General features: G+C 43.1%; 1 protein-coding gene across 2 annotated transcripts in view; it reads left to right on the top strand.

The window, feature by feature from the left end:
* The window catches only part of TNKS (tankyrase), a 315,565-nt gene extending 296,669 nt beyond the window's left edge, over positions 1-18,896 (top strand). For both annotated transcript variants that reach the window (XM_077476246.1, XM_077476244.1), the window contains exons 23-27: positions 1,585-1,659; positions 3,922-4,027; positions 9,189-9,375; positions 13,819-13,975; positions 16,687-18,896. In XM_077476246.1, coding sequence (XP_077332372.1) covers positions 1,585-1,659; positions 3,922-4,027; positions 9,189-9,375; positions 13,819-13,975; positions 16,687-16,773 — 612 coding nt within the window. In that variant the 3' untranslated portion in view covers positions 16,774-18,896. The remainder of the gene's footprint in view (positions 1-1,584; positions 1,660-3,921; positions 4,028-9,188; positions 9,376-13,818; positions 13,976-16,686) is intronic.
* The last annotated feature ends 970 nt before the right edge of the window (positions 18,897-19,866 follow it).

The following is a 19,866-nucleotide window of genomic DNA, read 5'->3' as shown; positions in this document are numbered from 1 at the left end:
GGAACATCATAATTTGCCCATCCACTGATAAAGGATCTTGTATGTGTTTATGCCTGGGTATATATATATAACTATCTCTATTGTACATCACAAGGTTTTTTCATACCCATTAGGATAGGGTGACTAGACAATGGCAATAAAAGACAGGAATCCCCAACCCAGGCATAATCCCTCCAGCTTGGCACAACCTCCGTTTTTTGCTAGTATACTTAGGCAACAGTCATGTCTGTGCAGTCTCTGCACAATTACCCTTTTCTAGCTGGTGTTTTCTCAAATTACCCAATGGACCAGCAGTGTGCTCTACAGGTCCAGGCCGGTGATCCCCCAATTGGGAATTCATGTCTTTGAAGTTACTAGTGGCGTGCCTGCCAAGAGGGGTGATGTTTAACCCCCCTTGCATTGTGGAATTGTGAGCACCTCTAATGGGTTGTAGATTTTGATTGCTCTACTAAATGGAATGGTGGGGTGTCCCATGTCTCCTGTACTGTGCTCCGCCTCCCTTATTTGGTACCATGCCTCAGTGCGGGTCCTGGCGCTGTGCCCCAGTTTACTTGATCTCCTGTCTCAGCTGGCCTGGAGTTAATCAGCTGCCACCTTGGAGGCTTCCTTCCATGTGCTCTGGTTTCAGGAATGCCTGCTACTGAGGCACAGTAACTATTGTTTTTTTTTCAGGGAGGTAGACCACTGGTGAAAGGGACAGGGACTTTGTCCTGTGGTACAGTTCTCTTGCAAACTGCCTTTCAAACCTTTGATGTGGTTCTTGTGCTAAAGGTTTACCAAAAGTCAACAGCTTTGATTCAACAACCTGATATTGTCTTTTGTGATGCCTGAAGGCCCAAGGAAGGGAACTATTTCTCAAACTTACAACCTTAAAGGAAATGTTCAGTTGTTCCCTGTAACAGCTCTTTCCACCAGGAATGTTGGTGCATCTTGGATTATTCAAGTTTTACATCAAGTTTCTGTGGCTCATGTTTGTAAGTTTATATCTGGTCCTCCGTTTATAGTCTTACTAAGTTATAGCAGGTAGACATTTGGGCCTCTGCAGATGTGTCCTCTAGTTGGAGGGTCTTGCAGGCAATTGCGTGATGTCCTAAGCTGTTGTTTTTTTGTTTGTTTTTCGGGGGGGGGGGCGCCTGTTGGTTTGTTGCTGTGTTACTCTCCCTTCATATCAAGTGCTTTGGGACGTCCCTATTGTAATAGATATGAAAATGTCCTGTGATATACAATAGAGAAAATAGGATTTTTGGTTTACATGTAAATACTTTTCTTGAGGTACATCACAGGACATATGGTTACCACCTCTCTCCCTACATTGCTTGCTACAAAACTAAGGCTGTGCTGAGCTGGAAAGGGTTATGCTTGGGCGTAGATTCCTGCCTTTTTTGGCAGTGTTCATTCATCTGAAGATGGCAGCATAACACTATTTCAATAGATATGAAGAGATGCCCTTGTCCTGTGATGTACCAAAAATCATATTTTTCCTCCGTTTATATTAATGTCATCTCTACTTGTGAAATACTGTCTAGTATTATACATGAGCTAGTATATACCACTTCAGTAAATATTTGTTTTCTACATGTGTAGATGCAGAACTCTATCCGTGAGCACAGAGATGGGGGCAATGCTGGAGGAGTTTTCAACCGATATAATGTCATAAGGGTAAGTGGACATGAAAATGTTCAGTTAAACTGTGTTCTTTATTAAAATTTAAAAGGGGCTAGTGATATTTATGTTAGTGACACATGCTTTGTAGCAAGAGAAAAATAATTGCAACCTTTTTCTGAATGAATTGGGGCAATATATAATGTATGCAGTCAAGTCTATAGTTTTTATTTTCAAAAGGAATGTGTAGGATAATGTAAAGTTTCTGGAGTAATTTCCGTTTTAATTTGCCTAGTTCTCAGTTGCATTGCCTTCACCACATAAGCAAAAGTATAGTATATCTTTAGTTGGTACATATTTTAAGTTATTACAGCAGCATTCAATAAGAAGTAAAGCTGATGTGACTAACATTTTTACATGCTTTGCATTCCATATTTTTGTTATATTTAATATAGACATTTATAGAGTAGCCACTAGAAGGCGAATATTATACTGCTGAAAGAGGAGGTCCAGGCTTCTTCCGAAGAAATTTAAAAGTGAGCAGCTACAAATACTGTAGCTGCTGCCTTTTAATATAAGGACACTTAACTGTCCAAGGATCCCACAATGTCCTCACCCGACCCGATTCTTCAATTGGCTTTGGGTGTAGGTGCCGCCATCTCTAGTAAGGGTGTTTTCCACTGTGCATGCGCAAGTCGCACTGTACCTGGTGAATAGTCCCGTAGACTTTAGGGACTTGTGATGTGTCCCAGACAGTGTTGGTCATCTTACTTTTAAAAAAGTAATTAGTTAAGTTACAAATTACTTCTCCCAAAAAGTAATTGCGTTAGTAACTCGGTTACTACATTAGAAAAGTAATTAGTTACTCAGCAAAGTAGCTGTGACTTTTTTTTTTAATATTCTATAGACGGGACTAGCGGTTGATGTCACATGGTGACCCCGCCCATTATGATGTCACATTCCCAGGGGATGCTGGGACAGTGACATCATAAGTGACATGGTGACCCCGCTCCTTATACCTATATAAGTCGCCACACAAAGCGTCTCTGCCATTACGGCTGGAGAGAGCATCGTGTCAACATCGGAAGGAAGAAGAGAATAAGAAGAAGGCAGCGACAGTGACAAGACTGGGTCAACGCTAGTAAAAGTGCTGTAAGAAGATAGCGGAGGCCTGGCAGAAGAGCGGGACAAGACCCCCCCCCCCCCCCCCAAGTCGGAAGAAGACCCACGGGCGACGGCGACGGAGAAAGCCGGGCTCCTACCCCATACTCATTCACGTAGGGTGGGGGGCGGAATCTGGGGGCTCCCGGATTCTGATAAGCCCCCCACCCGCAGACCCCAACAACCAATGGCCAGGGTTGTTGGGAAGAGGCCCTTGTCCTCATCAACATGGGGACAAGGTGCTTTGGGGTGGGGGGGGCGCAGGGCCCCCCTTCCCCAAAGCACCCCTCCCCCCATGTTGAGGGCACGCGGCCTGGTGAGGCCCCTTTCCTGACCGGCCGGGCTGCGTGCTCGTATAAGGGTCTGCTATGGACTTTTGGGGGACCCCCACACCATTTTTTCGGCGTAGGGGTTCTCCTTTAAATCCATACCAGGCGACGGGGCTCGCGAGGTGTCAATCTCGCCGATGGAGGCGGCGACATTGACTTCCTTAGCTGGTCCTGGGCGGTAGATGTAATTGCGGTAACGCCACCCAAGTAATGGGAACGGCGTTACCATGAGGGGAAGAGTAATCAGATTATTTGTTACCCTCTGCGTTAAGTAACTCCGTTTATTTTAACTGAGTTACTTACATCACTGGTCCCAGAAGACTGCAGGGGAAGCAGAGGGAGGCGAGGTTCCAGCTCAGATCCCCGCAGAGCTGTCAAAACCAGGTACCCGCCCCCTCCCCTCCAAAACGTGCCAAATGTGGCAGTGGGGGGGGGGGGGGCGATGAGGATGCCAACACCTTTTGGTTGGAGCTCCGCTTTAACTGTTGAGCTAAAGCCACAGGAAAAAAGAAAGCAGAGCCTACATATGTAGTGATTTAAAATTGCATTCCCATGTACATCTAATTACAAAATATACATTGAAACGAGTATTTTTTTAACTGTAGCACAGATTACAGTATTAACCTAATATAAATATTGTAGATATATAAATGATATTAAAATATATACCTTTTGATTCTCCCATGTTGTAAAAAATATACACGTGCAAGCATGACATTTTTATGGTATAAACATGTAAACGGTTAGGAATGGGTAGAACTCTTCGATTCTTGTGTTCTAAATATTCAGTTTTTGTCTTTTTTGTGATTTATTTCTGGGTTGAAAATAGATTCAAAAAGTAGTGAACAAGAAGCTCAGAGAGAGGTTTTGTCACCGCCAAAAAGAAGTGTCTGAAGAAAACCACAACCACCATAACGAACGGATGCTTTTTCATGGTATGTCCCTTTTTCAGCATGTATTTGTTTTTGAAAAATCCATGAAAGGGTTCTGTGGGGCTCTGCTACATAGGCTTTTTCTTTGTTGTGTAAAACAAACACAAGAAGGCATCTCCTATTTTATTTTTATATTTTTACCTGTTCCATACAGCCCCGCTGAGGAAAGGAAGGGCTTTATCCAGATTGGTCGCTTTTGGCCCTGGGGCACAGAGAAGACAGTACCTACACCCTGCTGAGAAGATTGAGCACAGCCTGTAGTGTTGCCCTTCGGCACTCGATCCTGCCAGCAGTGCTAACCAGTGTATCTGTAATCCTAAATGTTGCTGGCGGGGTGCTCTGCAGGTCCAGGGTGGTAATCCCCTGTGAGGGAAGTCCTGTCCCTGAAGGACCCTTTAAATTGGGATCGGGCTTTAAATTAGCCCTGCAGCGTGCATTGGCGAGTGCCTCCTTGGGTGGAAGTTCCTTTTTTTTATGCAGAAAAGCGTTTATTGAGCATAAAAAAAATTATACCTTATCAAGTACCAAGTGCAACAGGCACCAAAAACAAGAATATCACACCTGACATTACTTTCATGCATGTAGTACATACAATTTAATTCAACAGAGCCCATACGGGAACCCGGATGAGGGGGCCGGCAGGCCCATCCAAGAGGGCAGCTCATAGTGCCCGTCCATGAGGACATATAGAGGGCACGCAATACTGTTTTTATTGGCCAATAAATCATAGTGTTAGGAGACATCTAGTCATTTCATTGGTCACACTGAGGGCAGCAACACTGTTGAGAATCAGTTCTGATCCGTGCATGTGGTCGTATCTTCCATCCACCTATCCCAAATTTTATTGAACTTGGTTGGGCAGCCTCTGTGCAAGTACAGCACCTTTTTGTTTACCATCCCCTTCCATTGCTGGATGGTGTGGGTTGCCCTAATCCAGGTGCGGGCAATGGATTCTGGCGAGGAATAATCATTCCTGTAGGAATATATTGAGGTACTTCTCTACTGGTAGAGGAAGGATGCCGAGTAGGCATTGACGGGGTCATAGAGATAGGTGAGAGCCCATGCGCTCGTGAAGAAATTTAACCACTTGGGACCAGTATTCCAGCATGACTATAACATATGGTAGAACATATGGTAGAATGTAGCTTGTGGGTGCATTTGGGGCATGCGGAGCTGTAGTCTGGTTTAAACTTAGATATCTGGACCGCAAGAGCTTCAACAAACGTTTTCAAGTGCAAAATTCAGAATGAAGTCCACCCGACTGGTGATTGCTTTGCTGCATCAGGGGACTTACTGGCGTCAGTGGATATCAAGGATCCCTACATGCAGATCCTAATATTCCAGCCTCTCCAGTGGCTTCTGCAGTTTGCAGTAGTGGACCGCCACTTTCAGTTTGTGGTATAACCTTTCTGTCTTTCCACAACTCCCAGAGTGTTTACCTAGGTGTTGACTCTTTCTGGGATTGCTGAGGACCTGGCATATTCCCACTGTGGGGTACCTGGAGGACCTGCTTCTCAGAGAGCAATCGACCATGACATAAAATTTCATCAGACGGGAGGTTGAAACTGAACATGCAGAACTCTGCCTTAGTTCTGACACATCTGGAGTATTTGGGGTTAGTCCTAGACACAGCACAGTCAAAAGTGTTGCTTCTGAAGGAGAAATGCCAGTCCCTTCACTCATAGGTGTTGTCTCTGAGTCTCAAGTTGTGTCTGCATGGCAGTGCAGGGGAATATGTGAGCCACCTTTCATGTGGTCCTGTATGCCCAGTCCAAGGCCAGGTCCCCCTTGGAATTGTAGATTTCCACGCAGATGTTGAATGCTTTACATTTTTCACTGCCAATGACTTGGAAGGTTTTGATGATGGATGCCAGCTTATCAGGCTGTGGAGATATTCTGGAGAACCTCAGGGTCATCAAAGAAGTGGAAGTTGCCAATCATGATCCTGGAACTTCTGGCAATTTGGCTGGCTCTCCTATATTGGGCTGTCTGCCATTGTGGTGCAATTGGACAATGGCACATCAAATATCAAGGGGGGGCAAGAATTTGCACTGCTTAGGAAGAAGTGGATTTGATCTTATCCTGGGCAGAATTTCACATGCCGGCACTTTCCCAGTGTGGAAAATTGGCAATTAGACTTTCACAGCCATTAACATCTAAATGCAGGCAAGTGGACACTTCACGTAGAGGTGTTTTTGCAGCAATTTGTCTGCCTGCTAGATGGGTGTCTGGTAGTCTAGATTCAACAACAAGCTGAACAGGTTTTTGTCTGAGTAGGAATTTTCATGTCTGGTTGGATGCCCTAGGTGACTCCTTGGGATCAGTTTACCCTGATCTATGCCTTTCCTTTGCCACAGCCTTTTCCTCACAATAAAGGTTAAGAACATTCCAGTGATTCTGACCGTGTCTGCTTGGCCAAAAACAACATGGTATGTGGACATTGTAAATCCTTTGACAGATAGGCCAGACTTGCTGTTGCAGGGTCCGATCTTCCAGTCTGCCTAATGGGCCACTGGCTTTGACAACATGGCTGTTGAAGTCCACATCCAGAGGGTCGTGTGTGTTTCTGACTATTTCCTACCCTTCTCAGGGCAAAATAGTGGATCTCCAGGAAGGAGTGTCATACACGGAAGACCTATTTAGCCTGTTGTGAAGCTTCCAATTTCCATTCCTGACAGTGTGTTGAAGCACATTTTGGCTTCTCCAGTCTGATGTGCAGATGTCTCTGGCCTTAAAGCTGAACTAAACACACCAATTCAACTGTTTCAAAAAAATAAGCATTTTTAAATGATACCTGTTACAGTTACTAGTGTTTTTGTTAGCTCTCAACTGAACTGTCAAGCCATGAAATGGCTGGTATCATAGCTGCAGATCAAACAGAGGCTAAGATGCCAGTTTCTCTTGCCTGTAAAGAATAGAAGGTTTTCGTTCTTTACCAGCAAGGGTAGGCTTTGGCTTTGGCTATTCTGTTTCAGAGACCTATTCTGTCTCATTCTGTGGAAAAAGCCTTTGTGTAGGTTGTCATGCAGATTGTTCCACCTGTGTGGCCCCTGTTGTCTCTGTGGTACCTTAATTTGAGTTCTCTTTTACGGACTTCCTCGTTTGAGTCTGACTGAGAGACCTTATGCGTGAGGTGTTCTTTTTGGCCATTACATTGTAACATTATAAGTGTGTTTTTTCTCTCTGAGGCTTCTATTGAGCTTGACTGCCTATTGCCCTGAGCTATCTAGCATTTTCTGAATTGGTTACCTTCTATGTGCACCTTGGGGGCCATACCCAGACACAACTGCATTTAGGCATCTACCTTGGTAGCACGTGTAGCTACCTGCAGGGTGCTATACATGCTAACAGGGGTTCCCACATCCTGAAGACCCCTTTAGGGGTATAATGGGCAAAGCCTAGATCTCTAATAGATCATGGATAAGTTAGAAATTCTATAGGGCTTCTGTGTGTGGAAGTGACCGTAGTGAACGGCGAGCAAGGGGCTAGTGCTGGAGGTGGCAGAACTCTGTTCAGGCATGCTCCAGCTGGAAAAAAAAAAGCCCTGAGGAGACTGACCTTCCACTTTGTAGTACTGACATCCAGACTGTCCCCTGTATCATCAATGTTCAAAAATGTTTTCCTTTTCAATCTGCAGCCACTGTAATGTTCTATAAATGCAAAGCAATATGGCTACATGGAGTTGTTCTGTACACGGACTGTGTACTGACCACTCCCCAGAAACAACATTTCCTGCTTGTGTGATTGGCTCACCAATTTTCCCAGAAGTCTGCCTAAGATACAAGTCAGATTTCAGGCATCCCCTGCAACAAAAATTGCATTTTTGGTGAGACATTTGCAATAGGAACAGGTCTAAAGGGATGCAGGCCCAGCAGCTTTCCTCGTTAGTGCCCAGAAGCTACCACTGCTGACTGATAATTATGAAACCACTCCCATTAGACCCACTCGGAACACGGGCACAGACAAACGCACATGGATTTCTTCAGAATAACAAAAGGTAGGAATCGGCAACAAAGGTTGTTATAATCTTTGCAATGTACATAGATCACCTAGAGTGGAATTTTTTTTTTCCTCAACAAAAGTGGAGTTACGCTTTAAACTTCTAAAGCTTGCTCTCCAGCCCTCACACCATCTGGAGTACCTGGGTCTAATCTTTAACACAGCCCAAGCCAAAATTTTCCTTTGCCAAGAGAAGGTTGCTTCCCTAAGGCCCCAAACAAGTATCTTTTGCTTTATCCAATTTGTTCCAGAAACCTCTTGCCTCACTATCCCCCTCGAAGACATTTCTTCTGGGAGTTGCTTATATGAATCTCTGTATGTTAGAGACACCACCTTTGAACCACTTGTTTCCTGGTAGCCATTTTATCTGTTAGGCATGTTTCTGAATCAGCAGATCTTTCCTGTAAAGAGCCCCTTCTCATTTTACACAAGGGCAAAAAACTTTGAGACCAAACCCTTCCTTTCAATCCAAGGCAGTCTATTCTTTCCATATCATTGAGGACATTGTTCTTCCTTCCTTTGTCCTGACCCAAAATATGACAGGGAAATGATTTTACATTGCCTATATGTGGTCAGGACTGTTGGGGTATACCTGAAAGCCAACCCCTCCATTTGCAAAAAAAAATGTAAATTCCATATCTTGGGGTGCAATATAGGACACAGACCCCTCTCCTCATAGTCTTGCGCAATCCTTATTGCTTTCTAAAAAAAATCTAGAGTCTCATGGAGTGGGAGGCGTTATATGTTTGTCAGTGTCCAATCACCTAAACGTAGCTGCTTATAACCCACAGTTACTCGAGTACTGTACGCCAAGATGAGAAATTTACAGGCAAGTTAAAATTCTTATTTTACTCAGCATGTTAAAATTAGCACAAATGTTACATGTGTATAGTGTATGGACAACTTTTTCATGCAGTCCATGTCCTATGTGCATGAGCCATTAATGTGGAAAATACCTTTTAACCCATCTTGAAATTTGTGACCCATTTTAAACCAAATACATATTTTCAACAAGTGTACCTTTTATATAAAATGTGCACAAACAAAGCAACTGTTTAATGAGCTTGCTTGGTTATTGTTTATTAGAGATTTTATTAAAAATAAGTGGACAACATTAAAGATTTTGTATGATTGTTTTTTTTGTCTTTTTTTTTTTTTTGTGCAGGTTCTCCATTTATTAATGCAATCATTCACAAAGGCTTTGATGAGCGACATGCATACATTGGGGGAATGTTCGGAGCTGGTATCTATTTTGCAGAAAACTCTTCCAAAAGCAACCAATATGTATATGGCATAGGTGGTGGAACTGGCTGCCCAACACACAAGGACAGATCGTGTTATATTTGCCATAGGTTTGTTTCTTAAAGACTCTAAAATGCTTTGCTTGATTTTTCTTTGCATTGCAACAAAACAGGTCAGAATGGCTGTTATTTGTCAACATTAAAGCGGAGGTCCACCCTAAAGTGGACCTTCCGCTCATTGGAATCCTCCCCCTCTCCGGCGCCACAATTGGCACCTTTCAGGGGGGAGGGGGGTGCAGGTACCTGTACAGTACAGGTATCTGCACCCACTTCCGGCATAGCTATCTGCGGAAAGGGGCGTAGATTACGCCTCTTTCCGAAAGTCCCCCGCTTCCTGGTGGGAAACACACGGATCCCAGAGGCAGCGGGACCATCCTTATTGCGCAGCGCGACTCGCGCATGCGCAGTAGGGAACCGGGAAATTAACCCAAAAGGCTCCACTTCCTGATTCCCATACCCAAGATGGCGGCGGCAGCACCCGAGAGACGATCGAGAGATCGCGCTGGGCGGGTAAGTTTCCTTATTTTAAAAGTCAGCAGCTGCAGTATTTGTAGCATGCTGGCTTTTAAAAAAAAAAAAACGGCGGAACTCCCGGCGGACTCCCGCTTTAAGTGGTAGTAAACCGTTGGACCAGTTTTTTTTTTTTTTGTTTTGTTTTTATCTGACCTGATAAGATAATATAATGTGCTAGTATGCATCACAAACTATCACATTATGTGACACTTAACTGAAAACAAAGCCCTCCAGTGAAGCCCTGTCACCATTGAAATACGCTTCCATCTTCAATCGTCTTCCTTTCTGGGTCCGCAGACTCTGGCCGAGTGACACTCTTTACTTCTGGGGGAAAAAGAGATTTAACATCCATTTATGGAAAGGCTTTTTTATAGTAAGGGCCCTGAAAATGGACCTAGTCCATTGAAACTAGTTCTGGCCAGCTCAGTAGATTGTTTTAAAAAAAGGAGCTGGATGCATTCCTAAATGCACAGAATATAATTGGATTTTAACATTTATAATTAACAACACAAGAGATTGATGATCCAGGATATATCCATTTGCATTCTGATACATCAGGAAGGATTTTTTTCCCCCACTGGATCCAATTGGAGCATGCTTCAGTGTTTTTTTTTTGCCTCACTCTGGATCAGCTGTGAGTATAGGATTGTGTAAATGGAGGTTTTCAATTTATTAATTTTTGAAGTAGGTAAACTTTTATGGCTTATTTCACACTGATGTATTGTGGTTTGGCCGCAGCGCGGGTTTATGCAGGGTTTTCGCTGTGGTCCGATAGCCTTCCATTAAGTTTCACGTATTTGCCATGTTTTCTAAAAACACACCAAAAGTCCAGAATTGTGCTCTTTCAGAAAACAAGTAAAAAATGCATGACCTAATAGAAGTCTATGGGATCAAAGCTAAAAACACAGGAAAAAAAACGCAAGAACGCCACGCATACACCCACACTGTGACCAAACCACAGCGAACCAATGTGACCCCGCCAAACGATGTAATTAGTTTTGCCTGCGACAGACTATGGGTGCTCTGACTGGACAAATAAGAGCTGTCCTAGCATGCTTTGTTTGGTTCATTTAAAATGAGATTGTGAGGTTGATGTACTATTGGAGTCAGAGGCGTATCTAGAACCTTCAGGGCCCTGGTGCAAGAAACCATGAAGGGCCCTCTGTCCTGGGCCATTCCCTCCCAGCCAAAAGTCCTTCCCACTGATCCAGCAACCCTTTATGGTCCCGCAACGGATCACTTTCACATGTGCAGTTCTTCAGTCTTGGGCCCCGCCATGATGGCGGAAGGCCAAGGCCCAGTCGCAAGTGCGAACTTTGCAACCCTGGTAGTTCCGCCACTGGCGTGAGTGTGGACTGTGAATGGTGTCAGTCAGTAGTTTTTATTTTTTTATGATTTTTTACCATTTTATTTTACAACGTTTATTTTTTATGTATATTTTAAAAAAATTTAATGAGAGGGCAGTATTGGGGGGGGGGCATGATGGGGGGGTAGTGGAGGGCAGTAGGAGGGGACAGCATGATGGGGGGGAGGGGTAGTGGAGGGTAGTATGGGGGGGGGAACAGCATGACCGGAGGGGGGGCAGTATGGGAGGGAGCAGAGTGACAGTCAGCAGCACACCTGGAACACTATACTCGCTGGACAGTGTATTCTTTTACACTGTGCTGTGACAGAGAGTTTGTTGCTTACTAGGAGCGGCCTCGAGACAGGGAGCTTTTCTCCTATCATTCCGGAGGCAGAAACGGCCTTGAGGCAGAAAGCGGAAAACTGAGAAAGGGGGTGGAGCTGGCGGTCCTAGATACGGATGACTGCTTGACTCTTGGCTGAATAGGAGGGTGGGTGGGGTGGCATATAGGAGAACTGATCCTGCAGCCACTGAAAGCCCTGCAGGTGAAAGGAGGAGAATAGAGGAGATCGGTTCTCCTATATGCCGCCCCGCCAGCCCTCTTATCCAGCCTGGTGCTATGCTAGCTACATCCAGAGTGTAAAGTCAAGAGGCAAGAAAAGTCTTCCGTACCTAGGAACATCAGCTCCTTCCCCCCGACTCCAGCTCTGGCTCACACAAGTGTAAACAAAGTGCAGCCTGGGTTTGGGGCATGCTCACGACTCTTGTGTGAAAACTCACTTAACAAAGAATAGTCAATCACAAGAAGCAAAGAAAATGGATATTTGCTTGGAGAAATTACTAAACATCCACTATTCCCTCATAGCTCCATCAAATGTAGTAATTTGGAGAAACATACGTTTCTTGGTCTCTGCCGTGATTTATGTGCAGCCTTGCTTACTCTTTAAACATTCGAGTTGTGAATTATGCATTATCTCCAAAAAAACTAAAGAAAGTTAGGGTCTTAAAGGCTAAGTTCACCTTTGGAACATTGCATATGTTACACCTGTATTTAGGGTGTAATTGTGTTCCAGTACCTGCCCCCACACCCCTTCTCTTGCGATAGTGGGCAGGGGTTTCTCTCCTCCGCAGCCGCTGTTGCATTCAAAATTGGTGTGGCTATGAGGGCCTCTGCCCACAGTTGCCTGATTCATTTACAGCAAACCATCAAGGCAGAGGGCTTGTAGTTCTAATTGGACTGCAAGGGCAATAATGAGTGCCCCCATACTCCACTGACAATTGTCCAGCTTTTAAACAGAAAGACCGTGCGGAGGTATGGGCAAGAAAGCTAGAGGAAATGTCTACAGGAGCCTTACATTGCATCCACTATCCACTGAATCGCAAGTGAAATTTTTTTCAGTGTCACATAGGAAAAAATAATAAATGAACATAATTGCAGTTATTTTTTCCTGAAATGTGAACTTAGTCTTTAACCACTTAACCCCCGGAAGATTTGGCCCCTTAATGACCAGGCCATTTTTTTTATTTTTTTACGATATGGCACTATGTCACTTTAACTGACAATTGCACAGTCGTAAAAAATTGACGTCCTTTTTTTTCTGCAAATAGAGGTTTCTTTTGGTGGTATTTGATCACTGAGATTTTTATTTTTTTGCGCTATAAACATAAAAAGAGCGACAGTTATGAAAAAAAAAACAATTTTTTTTACTTTTTGCTATAATAAATATCCCCCAAATAAAAAAAAAAAAATGTCACCAGTTTAGGCTGATTATGTATTCTTCTACATATTTATGGTAAAAATAATTGAAATAAGCGTATATTAATTGGATTGCGCAAAAGTTATAGTGTCTCCAAAATAGGGGATAGATTTATGGTATTTGTATTTTAATTTTTTTTTTTTTTTATAGTAATGGTGGGGATCTGTGATTAGGGAGTGATTCTAATTGTGGGAGGGATGGGACTGCCTGGGGGAAGGAGACCGATTGTTGTTCCTAAGCATTAGGAACAACTGATCAGTCTCCTCACCCTTGACATAACGGAGATCTGTCTATTTACATTGACAGACCTTCATTCGGTCTCTGTGTGGAGTGATCGCAAGTGCCCGGCGCACATCGCGACCGCCGCATATGCGCGCCCCCTAGTGGTCTTAAAGCAGCTGACGTACAGGTGTGACGGCTCGCCCAGGGGAGCCAACCTGCCGCAGTATAACTGCAGCGGCTGGCCGGGAAGCAGTTAATGAAAAGGATTGGGTGTAAAATTGCTAAAATTGTGGAGATTTAGAATACCTGGAGATATTTTGTGGGTCAACTGTAAGCCTCTGCTGCACAGTTTAATTTATGCTGATGCTTTTAACAGCTGTACATCATATTCAAATGTAGTCTGAAAAAAGGTGCACTGAGTACTGGATCTACAGTGAAGCATGGGGTTCACAAACTAATGTTGTGGCAAACTGGTGCAAGAGTAAGCACATTCTGAGCACCATTGTAATCATTACCAAAAATACACATTAGTGACATTTTACTCCTACCAAGGTGGAAGGAAAGGCTGCAATGCAAAGTAAATCTAAAGTCAAACTTGAATGTCCTGTGAAAGTCATCTTAACTTTTCTGTTTTGTTTGTCTTTTTATCTCTCTCAGACAAATGTTATTCTGCAGAGTGACACTTGGCAAATCGTTTTTGCAATTCAGCACAATGAAAATGGCCCACGCTCCTCCAGGGCATCACTCTGTTATTGGCAGGCCAAGTGTAAATGGACTAGCATATGCAGAATATGTAATCTACAGAGGAGAACAGGTATCCAATATGTTCCTTTATTTAACATTTTCAATTCATTATGGCATATGAATCAACATTAATGTAGAGCGAAATTTGCACATTTAATGTGATTCAATAATACTGTGAGAATTGCTCCAGGTTTATATCTGCCAGGGATATGTAATATGTTTCTGTCTCTTTTTAAATATGTTTACTTTGTTTTTTATTTATTTTTACTGATCAGTCCAGTATTTCTAGTTTATACCAGGCCACTTATGTGCTACCAGGCAATCCACCCTGTTCAAACTCTCCTAACTGATTGGCCGCTATAAAAGTTAGAAATATTATTAATTCTATCATCCAGATGTCATTATCACTGTGTACAAACATTTAAATGAAAAATTAAAATTCTTCTTGAAAAATATCATAAGATGCCATAGCAAGCCATTTTATAGTCAGTGTTTTTAAGAATTTTTTTGATGTTAATCTGCAGCTAGCCATTATTTTCTAAGGCCTCTTTCACACGGACTGTCCATTCAGGTCCGCCTGTCAGTTTTTTTAGGCAGACCTGAACGGACGCTCCATAGACCTCTATGTAGCGACAGATGTCAGCGCTGACATGTCCGCTGACATCCCACCCGCTCCGATCCGAAAAAGTGTGACAGAGGAAAAAAAATACTTTTCCATCCGTCATCGGATCGGGTGACGATGGACTCTACGGTTCGTCTTCATTGGATCCCCCATAGGGGAGAGCGGCGCTCTGACAGGTTCGTCCCTGCACAGTGTGCAGAGATGGACCTGTCATCTGCCTGCTCAGCGGGGATCGACTGGGCGATCCCCCCGCTGAGCAGAGCAGGCTCCGTACACGGACACGTCTGTGTGAAGGAGCCCTTAAGCTGTAAGGAAAACCTGTAAATGTTTCTTTCCTGTAACTGTAACAACTGTGGGGTACAGAACAGCCCCAAGAATATAATTTTTCTCTTGGGGTTGACAAGCTCTCATGCCCTGCATTTTTTTCTTTTGAGTACAAGTACAATGTCTTATAAAGCAGTAAATCATAGAAATGAAGGTAATCCTATCAACAGAGCAAAATCGAGCAGTAAATATGATGCAGCCCTTGTAAAAGTAACAAAGTAAAAATGAGATGTAACCCTTCAGGAAGTAACTAGTAGTCCATGTTTTAGTTTAGAAACCTGTCTATTATTGGACCTTAAAGAAGAACTTTACAAGAATTGATCAAAATAAAATAATGGCACCTTTTTTTTTTTTTTTTTAAATAACAAGCATGTCATGTTATACTTACCTGTTCTGTGCAATGATTTTGCACAGAGAAGCGTCGATCCTCTTCTTTTTTGGGTCCCCCACCGATGGTTCTGGCTCCTCCCCCCCGTCGAGTGCCCCCTATTGCAAGCTCCTTGCTATGGGGGTACTTGGACAGGCTCACTCCCGAGCCACGCTCCTGTGAATGGAAAATTTACATACAGAGGATGACTTGGCCCCACCCCCACTATCCTGAATGGTCAACTGGCTGTGAATGACAACAGCAGGAGACAATGGCTCCCACTGCTGTGTGAGCCAATGAGGAGACAGAAACAAAGATCAAGATGTTACAAGAAGGTAAAAAAAACTTTCTGCCTTTAGAAACACTATAACTTTTAAATGCTTTTCTTGCAATACTTTTGTGTTCATCATTTCACAGCTCTTATTGCTGTGGCTATTTTGTAGTAAGGGCGGAGGAATTCCTCTCCTTTTACTTCCTGGACTCACTATTCTGTGCATACGTACTCGGCACTCTACTCAGAAACTGTTTTGTTTGATTTCCCCAGCTAAAGTACTGGCTGTGCAAGGTGGGGTATTGGCAGTGTGCATGTGCAGCCAGTGCTCTGAGAGTTAGCTTAAGACCTTTGGGATATGTAATTTACATATTCCAGAAGCCTGTAGAAGTTTGGCAGTCCTGGCCACGTCATTCTCGCATAGGGAAGAAAAGAGCAAGCGGGGGGGGGGGGGGGGGCATTAACTTGGAAAAAAGTACTTAAAGGAAATTTTGTTAAAGAAATGGTTAAAAAACAAGACTAAAGAATGTACAAAATGAGGGTGAAGGTCTGCTTTAACACCAAGGGAAAAATAAAATGAATAAAAGAAAAACTTTTAAAAGGAAGGAAAAATGTTCTTACTAATAGGAAAAAGAAGCTTCTTGGTACTGGCACCAGTTTTTATAATAAAGTGTAATTGTTATACCATGACATATAAGCCTTGGAACTGCTAGGCCTCATGCACACAACACAGGGTGTTTTAAAAAAAACAAGCTGCAAAGCCGCTACCTGACGCCAAGATAAAGTGGCCGTAAAAACACTCTTTTAGAAGTGTTGCGCAATGGTGTTAATGCGCGTTTAGCCACATCTTCTATTTTCCACTCCCAGATCCAAATGCTACAGCACGTGTTTAGCAGCTTCATGCTTTTTTACAGCCAGAAAGCACAGGACCTGGGTTTTCTTTGCAGGTTGAAAACGCCTGTACCACTTACAGCTCCTAAAAGACTATGTGTGCATGGAGATATAGAATAATATGGACAGGCGTTTTTAAGCTGTAAAAACAAAAACACGTCTGAAGACCCTAGGGGCAGCTGTAAAAATGCCCTGTGTGCATGAGACCTTAAAAGTAGCCATACTCGGGTAGTGATCCCAGTGTGAGTGAAATTTCAATTGCATTGATGTGAAATGGTGTAATACTTTTTTTTATTCTCCGTACAGGCATACCCGGAATATCTTATCACATACCAGATTGTAAAACCAGACGCACCATTACAAGCTGCCACAACAGCAGAACAGAAGACTTAGTATTATGAGTGGACTCTATAAAACCCATAGCTAGAAATGAATTGTTACCTGAATGACTGGGAAACTTTTCCATAAAAGAAAAAAACTGAAAACCTGGAAATAAATTATATATTTAAGTATTACATTGATGGTCTGTTCTGGGTAAGGATGCTCCCAGTTGCTACTGGTCCTCAAAAGGAGATGTTTACAAGGGGCCTCCTTTTAGTAAAGTTTCTCAGGCCCATTTTCAGTTGGTAATCTTTGGCAAAAAAAAAAAAGAGGGAACAACAAGAATCGTCTAAGATTTCAGTAATACTACAAATATTACCACAATAGCATTTCCAAGGTGGTATGGACGTTACTTGTATTGGTAACATTTACGTGAGCATTTTTAATATACTTTCATCTTAAGTACCTTGAAAGTGGGATTCAGTGTAATCCACTATTTATTTTTTTTATATTTGTGTATAAATAATGTAAACCTAGCTGAAATAAAAAAAAAAAAAAAGCATTTCCTTTCTTTTGCACAAAGTTCATTAGCAATGCAATGTTCAATGACCAAGAAACAAATCAGATCATTTGATGATCCCTTTTGTTTTTATCCCTATCGCTCTCCCTCTCTTGCTCGCTCTCTCTATCGCACACTTTTTCTCCCTCTCTACTGCTACCATCTTTCACTCTCCCAACTTCCCTTTTTCTCAGTCTCTTTTCTCTAAGTCTCTTGCTTACTCATTGTCTCTTGCATCTAACATTTCTCTCTCTCTCTCTCTCTCTCTCTCTCTCTCTCTCTCTCTCTCTCTCCATCTTTCAGACCCCTTTCACACTGGGGCGTTTTTCAGGCGCTTTAGCGTTAAAAAAAAGCGCCTGTAAAGCGCTTGAAAGAAGCCTCATCTGCAGTCCCAATGTAAGAGCCCTTTCACAATGTCAGCGCCCGAAAAACGCTTGTAAAGCGCTGCTTAAACTAGCATCGCTTTACCATCGTTTTTCGAGCGTTATTGGGGAGCTTTTAACCCCTGCTAGTGGCCAAATAAAGGGTTAAAAGCGCCCACAAAACGCTGCTGCCAATAATGTTTTACAGGCGCTTCCCATTGATTTCAATAGGAAGGGGCGCTTTAGGAGCGTTGTATTCACTGCTCCAAAAGCGCTGCAAAGAAGCTGCTTGCAGGACTTTTTTTTTACGCCCTGCCAGCGCAGCGCCTCAGTGTGAAAGCACTCAGGCTTTTACATTGGGATTGCAGTTGCAGCTTCTTTCAGGCACTTTTTTTAACGCTAAAGCGCATCAAAAACGCCCCAGTGTGAAAGGGATCTCGGTGTGAAAGCACTCGGGCTTTTACATTGGGATTGCAGTTGCAGCTTCTTTCAGACGCTTTTTTTAACGCTAAAGCGCATGAAAAACGCCTGAAAAACTCCCCAGTGTGAAAGGGGTCTAAGTTATCCTCTGTTTTCTCTCTTGTTCTTTTCTCCTAGCTTATTTCACTCTCTCGCACACACCCACCTTTCCTTCTCTCCCTCTCCCTCCCCCTCTCTCTCCCCCCTCAATTAAAAGAATAATTAGAAATGAAGGCAGTGCATTAACACTAAAATTCAATTACAAAAGTTTACAGTGGTTTCTGCCACACGGAGAACCCTCTGGCAAGTAAATTGTTAATCTGGGGTTTTTATTTTATTTTTTTCGTTTTGCTGAATTAAGGATCAGTTGTTATATGCAGATACAAAGACATATTTAATAAGATGGACTATCAATTTTTTGTGACCCACAGCAACCACTCGGCTTTTTCATTATCTCAAGAGTCAAATGCCAACTAAAAAAAATAAATGTCTGGTTGCTGTGAGTTACAGCACAGTTGACTGTTTAATGCGGTGTTATTAATAAACAGTTTTGTCTGTTCGTTTATGACTGTTTTTTTTTTCCATTATGTTTCTGTTCGTTAGCAAAAAGATTTTATTGAAAGGCAGAGAGCTGTAACCTATACCTGTGTGCTGATATGAATCTTGAAAAGCTCCCATTATTATTCTGACACCTAGAAAATCTTGTTAAGCTAGCTCTATTGAGCCGGTCAGTCTGTCTTCATTAAGGAACAATGATGAAAATCTGTTTTAAAGTGTATGTATGGTCAAAATATAAAATCATATATTCCTTTCTACATTGTATTTCAGTTATTTCTAGCCTACTCCTATTTGAATAATCTTGAAGTTTGTAAATTTACATTGTAAAGCTCCCCAACACATTTACTTCCTTGACATGTTTTCGCTATGCCCTGTGAATAAACACTACTGTGTCGCACATTTCACAGAGCCGTCCTTCTGAACTATAGTAATGGAGTTTGACAAGTCAGTACAGGAATCACTACTTGCATACAGTATGGTACCATGGGATATGTAGCCCTTAGACATTAAAAGTAATCGTCAGAGGAGAAGCTGCAAAGCATACAGGTTATCCAGGAAGTTGTGGAAAAAGATGACCAGCAGATGGGCAGCAATCACAACATGAAAATTAGATTTCTCTTCTATTCACCGACCGACACAGCTCCTCTCTGTAACAAATGGGTTGTTAGCTTTATCACTAGGAGAATACTAGGCAAAGTTTTAACACAACACTCAGAACTCTTAGTTCCGCCCAGGGGGCGGTCCCTCAGGCTACAACCCTCCACCCTGCAAAGCAGCATCAGTTTTATTTTGCCTAGTGAAGGAGAAGGACCTAGGAACCCTGCGGGCCCATCGGTCCATGCTTTTTTATGCAGAAAGCTTGGGTTTCTGCGCAAGATGAATGATCCTGTGATATACTATCAACAGCCGGCTGGGTGACAGGCTGGATACCCTTATCCTTGTAGTCTCCCCAGTCCGGTCATCGAGCGTGTGCAGGTCGCAGCTACCGCTCGGCAGGCCACGACATACCTCAGCTCCAGAGGTGGTCGGTGAGCTTTTATGCTCCGGGGTGTACATATGACCGGGCTACTGATGTCTGCGTCACAGTATGCCGAGGCCAGTAGCTACCCTGTACCAATCAGGAGTAGATCTACAATGGAATGTATCCCAGCTCTTCAGGACTGATAAGTACAGCTCTCCCTGCCCCTGGTGGGACTGAACAGCTGGGCATTCCCTGGGAGGTCCGAT

This window comes from Lithobates pipiens, unplaced genomic scaffold (genome assembly GCF_037356315.1).
Source record: "Lithobates pipiens isolate NorthernLeopardFrog02 unplaced genomic scaffold, aLitPip1_a1.2 Scaffold_13, whole genome shotgun sequence".
Taxonomy (NCBI): domain Eukaryota; kingdom Metazoa; phylum Chordata; class Amphibia; order Anura; family Ranidae; genus Lithobates; species Lithobates pipiens.
The sequence above is the reverse complement of the archived record's forward strand: the minus strand, read 5'-3'. Positions and strand labels throughout refer to the sequence as shown.